At 36.1% G+C, this 18,548-nt stretch overlaps 1 protein-coding gene across 1 annotated transcript; it reads right to left on the bottom strand.

Annotated features, from left to right (window-relative positions):
• Window positions 1–340: 340 nt before the first annotated feature.
• On the bottom strand, window positions 341–6,539 carry LOC132642436 (uncharacterized). Its single transcript, XM_060359634.1, has 3 exons — window positions 6,391–6,539; window positions 5,944–6,036; window positions 341–2,047 (listed from the first exon to the last, which is right to left on the bottom strand). Exon 3 carries the CDS (start codon window positions 2,039–2,041, stop codon window positions 1,031–1,033), a length of 1,011 nt encoding a protein of 336 aa, XP_060215617.1. The 5' UTR covers window positions 2,042–2,047; window positions 5,944–6,036; window positions 6,391–6,539; the 3' UTR covers window positions 341–1,030.
• Between the last annotated feature and the right edge of the window lie 12,009 nt (window positions 6,540–18,548).

The raw sequence follows: 18,548 nt of genomic DNA, 5'->3' as shown, positions 1-18,548 counted from the left end.
TTGTTCATGGTGAGGAGTGTTGAGGGTAAGATCTTGTGAAGTACGGGTAGTCTGCCAGTTCACAGTCAACACAAATCAACCTTTTTGGGGGAAATAAAAATAAAAGAAAACCTTCAAAAATGAAGAAAACTGCGTTAGTATAGTGCAAATGATTGATGCTTTAAATAAAATAATGCAAACATTTGACAAATAATGTTGAAAGAAGCACATATTGCATAGCAAACGAATCAAATAGTAAAAGAAAATTCTAGCAATCATAACGCGACCTATTATGCATGGGACCTCTTTTGTGCCAGAGGTAAGCCTAGCGAGGATCTGCAGGATAAAACATGTAATTATACTTCATCCCAATGTGCTATTAATTGAGGACCCCCAAAACATACAATGTTTGAAAATTTAAATCCTGGTACAAAGGAAATTATTACAACTACTACTTGACTTTCATAAGCTAATTAACATGAGGAAGGCCCTTCGTCATTCTTGAGCCTCTTGGTTGCTTGGATTGATTGAACGATCTTTCGGCGATTCTGGATAATGTATGACATAGCCAGAACTCCTCCCATTTTGATGCCTTCTTTGATGCAAGTGTCTCCTTGCTCAGCTAGAAGTGTATCTAACTCTTGCATGCTTTGCTCGTAACTAAGTGCCTGCTGCTTCCATTTCTCTGTTTCCCTCTCTTTTTCCTCAAGTTGTGCATGGTGCTCGGCTTCAGAGACAAGATTTTTCTTACGCAGTTGCCGGAGTAAGATGTGTGCTTCTGCTTCTCCATCCTTAATTCGTCCTCTCAGACTAACGTCGGGTTTGATTGATCCTTCCAAGTTAGCGGTCAGCCACTCCAAATAGTTATCATCACATCCAGCTTGGTATCTATTTGGCTCAATTGACTCTGTTTTCATGGTTTCCCTCGATTTCCACATGCTTATAACTTCTTTTGCAAAAGGAATTTTTCCCTCTTTGTAGTCGGCTCAATAATGATCCATGTCTACCACTAAAGGTATGTTTTGCTTTCTTCCAGATTGTCTTAAAACTCTTAGTGGGCATAAGGCTGCAAGCCCCGAAGTCCCATCAAAACTAAGAATGGTACGATCTTCGTACGAAACACCAAACCCTCTGATGGAAACCAACCAAACATCCATTGAATTGAATCATCGTTCAAATGGCTAAGAAGTCTTACCCACCCTTCTACATAATTTGGCTTTTCAAATGATCTATTAGTCAAAATAGCGCCTGGCACATGTCCAAGAATATGATTTTCACCCGTCGGCTTTCGAAATGCTAGACTCCTGTCGACCTTTTGAAGATGTTCTATCAGCCAAATTTGTAAAAGCAAGTTGCATCCCTCAAAATGCTTGTACCCGTGCTTGCAACGTCCTAACGCTCGATAGATATCTGCTACGATCATAGGGACCGAAGTGTAGTATTTTCCTTCAATGCCACCAAATAGAGCTTCTGTTACAGTAATGAGTCGGGTGTGAATATCTCTTGTTGTTCCTTTAGCGAACACCATAGTTCCCAAAAAACACACTGCGAAAGCGAAGCACCGTTTTTGTTTCCAAGAGTCATACGAGAAGAATTCATCTTGATGATTGGTGAAACTTTGTTGATAGCCAAATCTATGATACAAGTAGTCAAATGGTATCGCAGACCCTTGTAAACATTCTACGCCTTTACCCTTCCTGAATCTGAAACTGTTAACAAATTCTTTTGGTAAAGGTTCCTTTGGAATAATCATGCCGCAATTTTGCCATTTTTTCTTCTTATGTAACAAAGCTGCATTTTCTACATAGCCACTTATTTCCTCTAACAATGGAGTCATTTCATTGTTGCTGAATCTGAACACGACTCTCTTCTCATCCCAAAACGCAGTTGTCGCCTCAATGATATCTCTACATGGCTGGATATCCATTAAAGACGGTAAGTGTCCTAGTGCTCCACGTACCACCCGCTGTCCGTAGTCCTCTAAATAGATCCACCATGCCTTTAGTTGAGGAGGAACGCCTAAGACCATGCTAAACCTTGGGTAAATATTGTGCTGACTCATGGCTACCTGCGTTCACAAATGGTTAGTTCTACCCATTACCCATTTAAATAGCACATGGTCCACATAATACACATGTTTATCCTTCAAATCAATGCACATAACGCGATAACCGTCGCTTGGGGTCATAGACCCACTCGGACATTTGGACGAGGTTGACTAATGGACTTAATACACCTTGGGTATTAAGCCTCCTAAGTTTGTATGATGCATGCCCTTAAAGAGGGTTTTGGCTGAGCTCTATCTTAGGCTGACTAAGAGTTGGTTCCCTATGACGCAAGGCTCCCCCAAGTGGACAACTTGGGAGTGGAAAGTCCGCGGCTGTCAACTGCACCACCGATCGACTAAATCCACAAGATCGATCCAACTAAAGGGTGATTTAGTAGTGCACGGCCGCGAACCGCGAAACCGCTTTAAGTGTGTGAATTTGTGTGAATTTTCCAGGAGTGGAGGAAGTATGAGCGGAATGCCAATTAAAGAAAGTGAAAACATATTATTACATAGCAAATTTCACATAATAAAATAATCATTTAAAAGCATAATAGCGAAACAAATAAAGCAACAATAAAGGCAAAAATGAAGAAAACACCCAAAACATCCAACAAACTAATTATTAACCTAAGTTGTTATGGTTAAGAACCTAAAGTCCTCACCGGAGTCGCCAAGCTGTTATACCTCATTTTAAACGGGTCAAATCGGAGTACAACATATTGGTGATTCCTATTCGTTTATTTTTAAGGAGTCTCCACCTAATTATTTTATTGGTGAATTAGGACACCTAAGTATTAACTAAGGCAAAGCTAAACTAAACCTCCATTAATGGTCCGCTTAACTAATGTGATTCTAGGTAGGGGTTCTTGGTTATCCTAAAGGGAAGGGGTTAGGCATCCTTTAAGATTCGTTAACTATGATTAACCGGTCAAACTTAGGTTATTTAATTAAGACTAAAAAATACAGATATAATATTTTAAATGTTTAGGAAAATAGTTTGTAAATATTATCCAGATTTCAAAAAATGGAGAATATAAGGCATTTTGACAAAAATAATATTTTTATATTTTATGGGTAATATAAGAAAAAGTATTTCATCTTAAGTAATTAAGTGATTGAGTAAAAGATTTGCATTTGAAAACACAATGGGTTTAATACCTAATACTAGCCGAATTTAATGAATATAAAGACATTAGTGGGCATCATAATTAAACAAAGGGATTAACTAATTAAGTCTCAAATGAAATGAATGAGGCATTATAGGCAATCTTATCTTATGCGTTTAGAATTTTATATATATATATATATATTAAAAACAAAACAAAGAATAAGTACGCTATTTTTTAGGTATTCTAAATTGAAATATCATAAATTATTTTAAATACTTTAAATACGTTGTTGTTTTAAATTATGTCATAGAATGAGTACGTTATTTAAATTTAACTACCTTAAACGCGTTATTTTAAATAAATACGTTATCTTTTAAGGTATTCTAAATTCAAATATCATAAGTTCTAAATTGTTTTAAATACATTATTTCTAAGGCAAACTCGAACTCTAACTACCCATTATCCCTAAACTATCCCCACTAATTCCGCTAGAATTCATCTAAGCTAAGAAACAAAAATAAGACGAAATGTTAGTCAAGCAATCAAATACACAAGGAAAATAAAGTCGCGGAAACAAATATGATTAAATGGATTTGGCCCATTTTAATGCTGCTGCCATATATTTCTGCCGTATGGGCTTTGGCCCAAAATCCCTTTTTTGCACGGCTGATAGGGGTCACTCGAGAGGAATATTACGTTGGGCTTTAGCCCAACACCGAATACGGGAGGAAGACGAGCCCATCGGACTCATACGAGAGGGTCATGCATAAAATGAAAGAAAAAGGATAAGTAAAGTGGAGATTTACAAAACCTGTACTTCAAATAAAAATAAAGAAAAGCGCCGGCCGAAATAAATAGAAACATCAAGTAAATAGTAAAACAAGATTGAACAGGCAGAACACAACAAGTCTCTTCTTTGAACAAAACGCAACGACATGCCTAAAGGAAAAGCTTTCCGAAAAAAAAAAAAAATATGCACTTGCTGGTTCAAAAATAAACATACTTAGTCTTCAAATTTCGAGATAATGCTAAGGAGTATTAATCAAAAACAGATTATGCCTTAATTAGCAGCTAATCAAACATCAATAATTCGTCAAAATGACATAGTTAGTTAGTTTTTTTAAAAAAATCTTTCAATCTTGCATTAACATTACTTGACCCTTTTCAAATTAACAAATTGCTCGTAGCTAACTACTAAACAGAGAGCATCCTTTGATCTTTATCAAATTAACGAGTTACTCGTGGCTAAATACTAAACAAAAAGCACAAATATGAATTTAACAAAATAATGAAAAATAAAAATACGAATCCTTCAAACCACCTAAGGGACAGTGACTCAAACATGGTAGAGCTCAATTGTTTTAGGCAGAAACTAAGTTTAAACAAACTTCTAATATAAAGCTATAAGCAACAACCTTCTTTAGAAAATTTATGTAATTAGCTGACATATTTGGATTTAAGTACCACCAGGATACGGAAGTAATCTAATTGGAATACTAGTATGTCCAAGTTAAGGCAGTAAAATAGCTTTTAAAGACTCTAACGAAACAAAGTTTAAATCTCAAGGACATTATCCACAACTTAAAAGGGAACATTGGGATTAACTTAAAAAAAAAAAGAATGAAACAAACATACACATCTGGTCAAGCTATCTTTTAAGAATAGATATCGACTATTTCAGAACTCATATTTCAATTAGAAATGTCTTAAGAGAATTTAAAAACCAACTTATCAAATTAGAACTTAGAAAGAAACTGAATTGTTTCATGTTTGAAAAGAAACTTATCATTTGGGAAAGAAAACAATAAAAGTACTAGACTTGGACACCATCCGGTATTCAGTCTCATTTCAACAGATCTGGGAACTATTTTGTCCTACAACTAGAGTGAAATTCAGGATAAGATTTGTTTACTACTTAAGAACAAAATGGATGCAAGTTGAGTCATATATGTCAAACAAAGTTAACACATGCTACTGTTCCAGTATTCACAAAGCTTAGCCAAAACAGATCTTTGGAAACATCATAATTATTTTTTTAAAACTACTATTTAGCAAAAGGGTAAGAGTGTTTAAACCAATTTTACATTAATCACTTGAACGTTAAATGAGCAGGGGTATGCACTGGTGAGAAGCAAATCTCATGTAAAGTAGCTTTTTCCAACAACTAGCAACTTTTTTTAGTCTGTTAAGGGAGCAAAAAAAAGAGTTTCATGATGAAATTCAAGTAAAACGCAATAGTGATAGCTAACTGATCAGAAGCTACTTTCAAATTAGTATTCAAAACCCAAATCTAATTTTCGGAAAAGTATACAAAGATACTAAAAAAAAACATTAATGAAGGAAGCAAATTGATTCACGCTTTGAACCAAGCACACTCAAAACTTAATTGAACCGACATAGAAACAATGTTTAACAAAAATGTTGCATATATTCATTTCTCACATAAAATTCAAAATAGGGCGAATTAGCAAAAAGGGAAGGCAAAGCAGTCATTGCTCTAAAGAGGATGCTAACTGACCTAAGGGCAAACATCTTGAGAATACCATTTAAAATCTCAAAATTGCTTCATAAAACTAAATACTAATAAATACATTATTTATCATATTCACCAAGACAACAGGAAAGCAAGAAAAAAAAAGTTAATAAGTGGCTAAATACCTAGCTCATGCTTAACACACATAAAGAACTTAACGAAATCAAACTAAACATCTAACAAAAAATTGAAACTGCGACTAATCTAGATGAAAAATGAAAATTTATAGAGCTGGAGAAACAAAATAAAACTAAAACGAGGAAGAAAATTACCTTTCTTGGGTGCAGTGAACGGGGGCTCGAATCTCAGGTCTACGCTTGAACGCGAACGACGCTCGGACCCTTTTCGAGTGCAATCCTTCACACCTAAACACAATAAAAAAAATTTAAACTGGGAAATCAATCTGACTCGGTATAGATTCTACTGGAAACTGGATTTTTAATTAAAATAGGACTAAGTTTAAAAGCTTGTTAATCGAAATTTTTTGTGTGTTCAACCCCGATTCCCCATACCTCTCAACACATAGGAATAGGATGGGGTTCCTTTTTTATAGAACCCCGAAAACCCTAATTCCTCTTCGTTATGGTTGTAAGGTATGTAGGAATGGAGGGAAAAATCCCTCCAAAATGTTTGAACAACCAATCACATGCGCGTATTTGGAATTAATAAGTGGAGAAAATCATATGAAAGCAGAAGAAAGTGGAAGAAAACAAATTTACCCTCTTTTCAACGGTTGACTCCGGATAGGGGAAGGACGAGCCATTAATTCCCTTCCCCAAAATGGCCATGCATGGCCTGTGACCGTGAAAGGGCTCTGTGGATTTGTTGTTTTCGTCGGAGAGATAAAGAGAAAGAAGAGAGAAGATGAGGCGCGGCTAAAGTTCGGGTTAGGTTTAGAAAATGAAGAGATAAAAAAGATTGGGCCGGGTCGGTTTAAGCGGATATGGGCTGATGATATTGGGCTGGTTATTAATGGGTAGTGGGCTGGATTGATGAATAAAAAAATGGGCTGCTTATTATTTGGGTGCCAATGGGCTAGTCCGAAAAACATTTGTTGGTTATTGGGTTCGGATTTGGGCTCAAAACTTAGCTGATGAAAGAACCAATTTGGGCTTCTAAATTTAAATAAAAGACCTTCTTCAATTAATGATATATCAACGTGTGCTAACTTATTATAAAATATATTTATTACTAAATAAAATTATACGATGTTGTAATAGTCGTGCGATAATATTTTTAAAGTTTAACAGTAAATAAATGCTATTGTTTAATTGCATAAAATAAAATGCGATGCGGTAAATAAAAATGTTAAAAGTGATCATATTGCACATCATAATAATAATAATAATAATAATAATAATAATAATAATAATAATAATAATAATAATAATAATAATAATGAGAAAAGCAACGGTATTAATAGAAAACTGATTAAAATTGTGGTAAAGTATAAACGACTATTCTTAAGCTATCAAAAATATCAGAAACGCAAATAAATATTTTGGAAGACAGGCGGGACAAAATTGGGTGTCAACAATACATATACATATTCATGACGTATTAAAAGTTCATATGCACATACATGATTAGTAGTGTTGGTCACAGGTACAGATTGAGTCTGTTACTCTTTTATCATTTGAGTTGAGATATATTGTTTCAGTTCTGCCTTACATACTCAGTACATTATTCATACTGACATCCCTTTGCCTGGGGGCGCTGCGTTTCATGCCACGCAGGTGTATATAGATGAGTTGAAGACATTGGCTATAGGATGTTCCCAGGCTATCAGCTGGATTGGTGAGCTTTATCTCAGTTCGAAGTGTTGCCGAGTCAGAGTACTTATGCTATGGTATCTCGTGTATGTTAGAGACTTTTGCAAACAATGTCCTGTGGATAGTGTGTCGAGATGTCAACAGTTGTGTAAAGCGACCATGTAGGCCGATGTATTTTATGTTTTGTTTCTAAAGATTTTATTGTAACTAAAGGTTTTCTTTGATTTAACGATAAGGGAGAAGTCCCTGATTTGACGAAGATTTTTATTGAAAATTTTGTTATGTTTTACTTGACGGAAGCGTCATTTCGTAAATTAAAGGTTCACAAAAAGGTTGTGACTCATGGATGGAATGGTAGTATGGCACTCAGCCTAGTAGGGTCTTGGATGTCAGTTGCTGCCCTCCAGTTTGGGTCGTGACAGAACTGGTATCAGAGCAGTTCGTCCTAGGGGTTGTCTGCAGAGTCGTGTCCAGTAGAGTCTTGTTTATGGTGTGTTGCGCGCCACATTTATAAACAGGAGGCTACAGGACATTTAGGATGGTTACCCTTCTTTCATATCTAAGATCGTGCAATGAGAGACAAGTCATCGGAAATGAAATTTCTTATACTAACCCTTGATTTCAGCAGAAGAATGGTACTGACAAAGGAAGTGAATGATGATATTGGGATTACAGGGTCAATAGAAGTTGAAGGAATCAGCACAGAGGTAAGTATTGGTAAAAAGGATTATAAGTCAGATATGGTAAGAATGTTGCAAGTGCGATTGAAATGTATAGCTAATGAACGGAAGAAGAAGTGACTAGGGAAGTATAAAAGGACAATCGATAAAGGTTCATGTATATTCCGAGTTGTGACGCATGAGGTAAGTTTCGTCCTCTTTGCATTTCTGTTCGATATTGAGAGCCCTGTATGGCTAAGGTGTGCTAAGTATGTATATAATTGGCTATGGGAGGCATTGTATGTATTTTCTAGGCTGCGTGCAGGTCTTGGATAGTAAGAAATATAAGGGACGCTCTGCTTAAATTTTCCTAAAAATATAAGGACAATGAGCAAAGATTTAGGAGATCGCGAAGATTATACATCTATGATTGCTACAGATTTATTAATGGGAATGTATAACACAAGTTGATATGGAATGATAAGATGAGGATGACGCTACAAGTGGACATTGGGCATTACTTATTGGAATGAAAAGTACTATTCCGGCTGGACAGATAGTCGGGTACATCATTATTTCGAGTATCCCCAGGGGTTATTATAGGCAAGATTTGAGATTTAAAGTAGTATTTTTGGATAAGGACAAGTAGGGAACTTGAGGATTCGTAAATGTAAGAACAGAAGTGATGACGAAAGGATTAGTATAGGATAGAATTTCGATCAAGAATGGCAATGGAATATAACACCATAAGATAAAACCTTTAAAGGGGGAAGCAAGTAAGTTTGAGTACGAGCATAAGGACTAAAATAATATGTCATAAATATTGTATTAGGAATGGATTACAGACATAGTTTGAAGTAAGGATTATTGTGGAAATAGGTTTAACAAGATCTGAAGGTAAGTCAGCAAATGAATAGAGTAACTGAAGAGTATCTTTTGAGACTAGACTGAAAATAATTAAAGAAAAGAAATTAAACGATATTCCAGTGGGGAACTTAATGTCCACAAAACAGGAAGGATATAACAAGAAAATAGAAGGGAATGCAAGGGAGTTTTAAAATGGTCTTAGTGTGGTTTGATGAATGATTTATGGAGAAGATGATTAGTAGTCTGAAGGATTAAAATGGGTTACATTCGAGGTTTTGTAGGAACAAGTTCTATTGGGGTATTCAAGGAAAGTCGACAAATGAGTTCTACTGTGGCTTAATATAAACAAAAGGTTTTTACGACTAACTCAAAAAAATGATTTATAGAAAGAATTATGGAATCGATTATATGTTAAAGTGGGGGTAAAGAATGCCATAAAGATATGGGAGGTTCTTGTCATACTTTGGGATGCTGGAGATATTAAGATGATTTTATATAAGTTAGATTAGTGACTTGGGGTTACTTAGTTCCTTAAGATCGGGAGTTGTCGGTAAAATGAAGTATAGTTAGAACTTATGTTTGCCATTGATACAGAGATGATTACGTTGAGCAGAGCTACGACTAGTTAGAGAGTTAACACAATTGCAGAGCGAGGGTTACGAGAGTATCAAGAGGCAAGTTATGAGATTTAGAGGTAAGTAAGGTAAAAAATGAGAAAGATATGAGCTCTTGGAGTACATGAGGTCATAATTAGTTCAAACCTCAGTTAAGAGGCCAGAAGCGTCGTGCTTCGGTATCTAGGTATGTTAGTGATTTCTTCAGAAGCATGTTTTCCTACTTATGAGTTTCCAGAACAAAGAGATTAGCTACGAGAGTAGAGAAAGGTTAGTAAACCTATGATGTTAGTAAATTCAGTAGAAGGCTATGAGCGGATTTAAATAGGTTAAAAGTCGGGAAATGGACGATAAGATTTTAGGAAGGACTGAAGTAAGCGTAGGAAAGAGTTAGTAAATAACCAATGGAGACCTGCTATGGCGATTGTACTATTAAATGTGAAATGTTAACGGGAAGACTGATTCGATAAGGAAATGCACCAGAGAATGGGATCAGGGACAGAGTATAAAACTAGTTTAAACATTTGAGGACGAATGTTCTAAGGGGGGAGGGATGTTACACCCCGAAAAATTTCGCGTTACCAAGACTATATGTCACGACCCAAACTGGAGGGCCGTGACTGACACCCAAGACCCTACTCGGCGGAGTGCCATACTACCATTCCATCCATGAGTCACAACTTTTTGTGAACCTTTAATTTATGAAATGATGCTTCCGTCAAGTAAAACAGGACAAACTTTTCCATAAAACTCTTTCATCAAATCAGGGACTTCTCCCTTATCGTCAATTCGAAGAAAACCTTTAGTCACAATAAAATCTTTAAAAACAAAGCATAAAAACACATCTACCTATATGGTCGTTTTACATAACTGTCGACATCTCGACTCACTATCCACAGGACACTGTCTGCAAAAGTCTTAAACATACACGAGAAACCATAACATAAGTACTCTGACTCGACAACACTCCAAACTGAGATGGAGCTCACCAATCCAGCTGATAGTCTGGGATCATCCTATAGCCAAAGTCTTCTATTCAACTGTATACACCTGCGTGGCATGAAACGCAGCGCCCCCAGGCAAAGGGACGTCAGTACGAATAATGTACCTAGTATGTAAGGCAGAACTGAAACAAGATATCTCGATTCGGATGATAAAAGAGTAACAGACTCAATCTGTACCTGTAACCAACTCTGATAAACATGTATGTGTACATGGACCTTTGATGCAGCATGAGTATGTATATATACATATGTATATGTACATATGTAGATGTACATATGTACATATACATATGTACATGTGTGTATGTATATATATATATATATATATATATATAGGCATGCCTTCACCCTGCTCACAGCCCCTTCGGGCATAATAGCATAATGGCCCCTTCGGGCATCATAATCATCGTACACCAGGTGATCAAGTGGTTTGCGTATATAACGCCTTAGCCATTTTTCCTTCCCCATGAAATGATGTCATGCATGTATGTAATATGCAAATGCATGTATGTAATATGCAAATGCATGAAAATCTTTGGAAATCATCAAAAGACTCCCTTCGAAGCAACTTTTAGTTCTAAACGGGAACTTCTTCCCTTTTCTTAAAAATGGGAACTTCTTCCCCTTTTCATTTGTCTCCTTCGAGACTCAAAAATCAAATATGAAATGCATATGAATAGGGAAACCTTAGGAATGTCCCCTTCGGGATTTAGACATCATTACGAAAATGTACAACTTATGGATACCCCTTCAGGATTTAAGAGGTCAAGGATACGAATATCCCTACATTGTCTAGGAATAGAGTCTTTGGAATCAGTTTATTTGCTAGGTTCATTCAGATGATAAGGATCTTTATCTCTACCATAATCATCACCACTATCATATCTCACTTTGAATGATCCATAACATAAGCTGAGACCACATATCCTTAATATAATCAAGAATTATGTAGCACGCTCAGGCATAAGCTGAGGCCATATGTTATATAGCACGCTCAGGCTTAAGCTGAAGCCATATGTCATATAGCACGCTCAGACATAAGCTGAGGCCATATGTTACATAGCATGCTCAGACATAAGCTAAGGCCATATGTTATATAGCACGCTCAGACATAAGCTAAGGCCACATATTCTAAATATAATCCAGACTTATCTAGCACGCTCAGTCACGTCATGAAATCATCTAGAACCTTAGACTCGAAAATCTCTAAGATTAGAGTCATCATAAGAATCTTCAGAAATTATAGACTTCTGGCATTTCTAGGAGTAAAAATATTATGCATGTCATGTATGGAATCAAAACATAGAAATCATGCCTTTGAAAGAAAGGTTTAACCTTAATATACCTGGAGGCTCGCTTCTTGACTTTCCAACCTACCTCCTGTCTTGAAATCGACGTATAAAACCATTCATACTATTATTAGGCCCGTTGTTATATACTTATCCTAAGCCTCCAAATAAATCTTTCTAGAATCTGCCGAAATTTTGGCAGCATCTCCTCTGTTTATATGCCTAGCCCAAAATCTCAATTCCGCAACCAACAACAACAACAACAATACCAACATCAACAATAATATTATCAACACCAAAATATTCCATAAACACCCCACACGATGTTTGATCCAATTTCCCGACCCATAAATTCATTATACGCTCATGTAGTAACTTTTCCTCCATAGATAAGCTAAAATCAATACTAATAAGGAAAGATTCATACCTTTCATCTGCTATAATTGCAATATCTTCGATTAACCTTGAATCCAAGCCAAGTTTCGCCGCAATTCGATATTATAATCGTAGCTATGTGTTGTCCGAACTTAAATTCGGGGATTTTACTTAATTTGCGTTAAAATCTAGTGGACGGAAGTTGGGAGAATTTTCTAGAAGATTTGGGAAATATTTGGAGTATTTCTTGGCTAAAAAATGAGGTTTAGGATCAGATTTGATCCTTAAATAGTGGGTCAAATTCGGGTCGGGGTCACTATAGCAATACTGTAGCAAGTTGGTACTGTAGCAGCTCTGTTACTGTAGCAGCGTTTCTGCTCTGTCAGCCTAACTTGTAACGTCCATAATTATCCACTTCAATGCCATATCGACGAGCGGTTTGTTGCGCTGGAAAATAGAAACAACGAACTTTATTTTAGGCTTTTACTTTGCCTCAAAACTCCTCATCTACTAAAAGATATTCTTTCTCCAAGTTGGGCCAAAATTACCCCTCATATTTTCTTCCAAGTTCCAACAAATTTAATTTCCTTAATTCACTTGTCCTTCAATACTTCCATAGCTTACTATATGAACTTAAACCCTTATAACCATAAGATAGGCGCATATCACTCCAGTGTTCACAATTAAGCAGTTAACACCTACTGACTTACAAGATCATAATTCATCCCTTACTTAACAATATACTTAATAATGCTTCGTTCCTCATAATTCAAAATTGTTTTACCTAGCCATAGCTTGACATACTTATGTTCAAATATAACAAGTGCTTCTCTGAAAGTATGGGGTGTAACACTGTAGACGGCTTAGTATGAGCTCAAGGGAGAGTAAAGTTATACAAGGATTAGGGATGAAGATTATATTATATGAGTTTAAGAATAACATATATGAGACATTTGGAGACCGTATGGTGTAAATCAGTTAATACGTTACTTGATGAATAGCCCTCGTAACCACAAGTTAAGCTGGGGCCCATATGGGCTTTATAAAGGACATATGAAAAGTTATATGAGTAGTACATGAGAAGTTGAGCAAGTCTTAAGAAGGACCTTTAAGCCAAATATGGGCATAAGCCCTCCAAAAGGATGATTTAAGGATACGTTTTCGGATGATCTGACTTGAAGAGGCCAAAACGCCATTATAAGTTCGGAATTTGGAAACACACCAAAAATTAAAGTTGTAGATAATTGAAATATCTTTCCAACCATATATCGTGGGCCCTAATACAATATCGGTATCAAGAGTTATGACCTTTTTACTAAATGAATGCACAGGAAGTAAAATAAGCCTGCGCGAACGCGCCAAGAGTCAGCGCGAAAGCACTGAGCAAATTTTAAGTCGGTTTGGGCAGATTTTGGAACTCTATTTAAGGGGGGCTTACCCCTCTTTCTTTATCCAAAACTCAGAAGAATCCCCAAAAATTTTGGAAACTTTCCCCCAACTCCCTAACACCAAATTTTAGCCCAAATCAAGTTTAATCTCCGGATTTAGGTTCCGACAGCGTATAGTTGCGGTTATAAAATCGTATTGCGGCGAGTCTTGGCTTGAACTCAAGGTGGAAAGTGAAGATATTGCGGTTCTAGCGAAGGAAATGTATGAATCTTCCTTTATTGATATTGATTTAGGTTTGTTTATGGAGATAAAGTTATTAAATACTCGTATAACGAGTTGGTTAGTTGAGAATATTGAAAAAACATCGTGTGGGATGTTTGTGGAAAATATTGGTATTGATGATATTGTTGTTGATGTTGGTATTGTTGTTGTTGTTGTTGTTCGTTGCTGGATTGTGATTTCGGGCTAGGCATATAAACAGGAGAGGTGCTGCCCGAATTTCGGTAGATTTTAAATGGATTTAAATTGAAGACTTAAGACAAGTGTGTGATGGTGAGCCTAACGATAGTATGACTGGTTTTACATGTAGATTACAAGACAGGAGGTAGGTTGGAAAGTCGAGAAGTGAGCTTCTAGGTATATTAAGGTTATCTTTTCTTTCATTTTGGCATGATCTATGACAGGTGCGAAACATAACGATATCCATGATGAATCCACTCCTAGATGTACAAGCTCGTGTCCTTATGTTTATATGGGTGTTGTCCATATCCTGAGTTCCTGATTTCCTTGACCTCTTAAGTCCCAAAGGGGCATCCATAAGTTGTACATTTTAATAATGATGTCTAAATCCCGAAGGGGACATTCATAAGGTTTCTTGCGTTTCATATTTGATTTCTAAGTCTCGAAGGAGACAAATAAAAAGGGAAAGAAGTTCCCATTTTGAAAAAGGGGAAGAAGTTTCCGTTTTGAACTAAAGGTTGCTCCGAAGGGAGTCTTTTGATGTTTTACAAAGATTATTATGCATTTGCACATTTATATATGTATGACATGATATTATGGGGAATGGGAAGGGATATAGCGTTATATACGCAAACCACATGATCAGTTGGTATATGATGATTGAGATGCCCGATGGGGCCATTACGATATTGTTACACCTCGAAAAATTTCGTGTCGTTTCCCAGTGAATATACTAACGCAGGGTAAGAAGTATATGATTTTTCTACGAGCAAGAAATAGTACGTAACGGTTTCCATTAAGATTCCAAAGACGTTTGAAGCACGAGAAGAAAGTTCGTTTAAGAATGTCAAGCGTAAGTCGTGTTTTGAGGAAGGGTTCACAAGGTACCGAGTTAATGTTGACTTAATGATGTCTTAAAGAAGAGTTATATCACCCCTTAGATTGTTAATGAAGTGTTAAACAAGTGCTAAGAAGGTTCCACAAGGATTGGGGATCAAACGATCGACGAGAACAAGTTTCGGAAAATTTTGGATTATACGGTCCTTTGTACGGACCGTATAAAAGATATGGTCCGTATATCTGACCGTATAAGCTGTCCAGAATTGGAGCATCCACTGTAACCATTATACGGTCACACATACGGACCGTATAAATTGTACGGACCGTATGTGTGTCCGTATAACTTGGTCGGGATAGATTTTTTTAAGTTTTAAATAAGGGACCCAACTTCATTATTTTCATTTCCCATATTCTCTCTAACCCTCTCCACACCTTTAGAACATTCTCCACACTCTTTTAACATAAATCCAAGAGACATCAAGAGTAAAACACTAAGAGTTGATGGAATCAAGAACATGAATGCGCACAAGGGTTGTACAAGTCAAGAAATCTCCTTGGGTTGAAGTTAGGGTTTTCTCAAGAGAAGTATTTCCATACAAAGGTCATTCTCATACTATCAAAGGTAAGTTTTATGATCAATTCATGTTATTTAGAGTATTGAGAGGTTGAAAGACTTGGATTATGGAAGGAAATAGAAATGGGTTACAAATATGAGAATGGTGGCAATTTTGAGTAATAGCTTAATATGAATCATGGTTCTTCATATGTTATGAGTATAGTTATGTTATAAATGTTATTAAGAACATGGGAGAAATATTATATGAGGATGAATGTAACGTTGTATTATGACCATGGCTATGGATGCCCTTGAAATAGAAGTAGGAGAATTAAATAACGTATGGTCGATGAAGATTGTTGAATATGATATGATGAATGTTATTATTGACGTTTTGGAGTTGTTATTGATATGGAGAGAGTTGTATAAACAAAGTAGATGCTGCCCAATTTTCTCTAGATTTAGTTCAAGCATGCTCATGTTATCGATTATCTAATATTAGTACGAACTCTCTTGAAGGTAGAAACGTGAATATTGGAGGGGAATGTTCAAGTGACAAAGTAGCTAAACGAAAAGATATGTAAGGCTAGTCCCTTCTTTTCTAAGTCATGAATCTTATGACATGACTTTCCTTATCCTCCATGACCTTCTTACATTCCAAAAATTATGAGCCTATGATTATAAAGAGCTTCACATGAGATAAAGAAAAGAGATACATTACGAGTATGATAATGATGATGATGATGAGTCTAAGTCTAAAGATTCTAAAGCCCATGATATGAAGTTTCTACAAGGCTAATGAACCTAATTGTGATTCTTTGATGTTGTTCACTGTGCTACACTCACCTTATGATGCTAGTTTCTTCAAGGTGAGGCAAAATGCTTATGAATACTTCATAATGGAATCGGGGGTTCACGACCTTATGTCACCCCGACAGAGTATAGTTGTCTTTGAGTTCTTGTGCATGCATTATGATAAATATATGATGATGAGATTACATCGCGCCTATATGGCCAGGCAGACACTGCTAAGGCGGGTGGCGTATACACCATGTTTAGATGGCATGGGCAGACACCACTAGTGGGCGGCATGAGATGTTTACCCCAGACACGGGAGGCCTGGACGCGGGCTAATGATGATCACACCGTACTTATATGGTCGGGCAGCTTATATATGCATACATGATATGATGATGTTTATGAAGTAAATTAGCATGCATTATTCAGTCTTAAGTGACAGTCAGTTACAGGTTGTCCTTACTTGATGTCTCCTTGTTTCATCGATGTATTATTGTTGTTTATGCTTTACATACTCAGTACAATGTTCGTACTGACGTCCTTTCCTGTCGGACGTTGTGTTCATGCCCATAGGTAGACAGGGAGATGGTGCGGATCCGTATGAGCTTATCAGCAGATTGTTAGAAGCACTGCATTATTTCGGAGGTGCCATTTTGATACATTATTTTGTGTACATATTTGGGCACGACGGGGTCCTGTCCCGTCCTTATGTCTAGTACTCTAGTAGAGGCTTGTAGATAATTACGTGTGGGTAAATTGTGTCCCATGATAATGTCCGTGTACATTTTTGTATATTATTTTTGTGTCGTATGGGCTTACGTATATCTATGTATAGTTTTGGGGTTTATATATGTTCAGACTGAGTATGATGACTAGCAGGATGAGCGGTGCTCGGTAGTCAGCTCCGAGTACCCGTCATCGCCCCCTATCCAGGTCGTGACAGATATGATGCCCGACGGGGCGAAGCTCGAATGAGCATATGGGTAAAAATGCATATATATATATATATATATGTCCATACATGTTTTCAAAAGTGCATTATGCTATTATACCCGAAGGGGATATGAGCCAGGCGAAGGCATGCATTATATACATGTTATACCCCATTTTAAACGGGTCAAATCGGAGTACAACATATTGGTGATTCCTATTCGTTTTTTTTTAAGGAGTCGCCACCTAATTATTTTATTGGTGAATTAGGACACCTAAGTATTAACTAAGGCAAAGCTAAACTAAACCTCCGTTAATGGTCCGCTTAACTAATGTGATTCTAGGTAAGGGCTCCTGGTTATCCTAAAGGGAAGGGGTTAGGCATCCTTTAAATTCGCTAACTACGATTAACCGGTCAAACTTAGATTATTTAATTAAGACTAAAAAAATACAGATATAACATTTTAAATGTTTAGGAAAATAGTTTGTAAATATTATCCAGATTTCAAAAAATGGAGAATATAAGGCATTTTGACAAAAATAATATTTTTATATTTTATGGGTAATATAAGAAAAGTATTTCATCTTAAGTAAATAAGTGATTAAGTAAAAGATTTGCATTTGATAACACAATGGGTTTAATACTAATACTAGCCGAATTTAATGAATATAAAGACATTAGTGGGCATCATAATTAAACAAAGGGATTAACTAATTAAGTCTCAAATGAAATGAATGAGGCATTGTAGGCAATCTTATCTTATGCGTTTAGAAAATTTATTTTATATATATATATATATATATATTAAAACAAAACAAAGAATAAGTACGCTATTTTTTAGGTATTCTAAATCGAAATATCATAAATTATTTTAAATACTTTAAATACGTTGTTGTTTTAAATTATGTCATAGAATGAGTACGTTATTTAAATTTAACTACCTTAAACACGTTATTTTAAATAAATACGTTATCTTTTAAGGTATTCTAAATTCAAATATCATAAATTCTAAATTGTTTTAAATACATTATTTCTAAGGCAAACTCGAACTCTAACTACCCATTATTCCTAAACTATCCCCACTAATTCCGCTAGAATTCATCTAAGCTAAGAAACAAAAATACGACGAAATGTTAGTCAAGCAAACAAATACACAAGGAAAATAAAGTAGCGGAAACAAATATGATTAAATGGATTTGGCCCATTTTAATGCTGCTGCCATATATTTATGTCGTATGGGCTTTGGCCCAAATCCCTTTTCTGCATGGCTGATAGGGGTGACTCGAGAGGAATATTACGTTGGGCTTTAGCCCAACACCGAATG

The sequence above is a fragment of the Lycium barbarum genome, chromosome 5 (assembly GCF_019175385.1).
Source record: "Lycium barbarum isolate Lr01 chromosome 5, ASM1917538v2, whole genome shotgun sequence".
Classification (NCBI taxonomy): domain Eukaryota; kingdom Viridiplantae; phylum Streptophyta; class Magnoliopsida; order Solanales; family Solanaceae; genus Lycium; species Lycium barbarum.
This window is presented reverse-complemented; position numbering and strand designations above follow the sequence as displayed.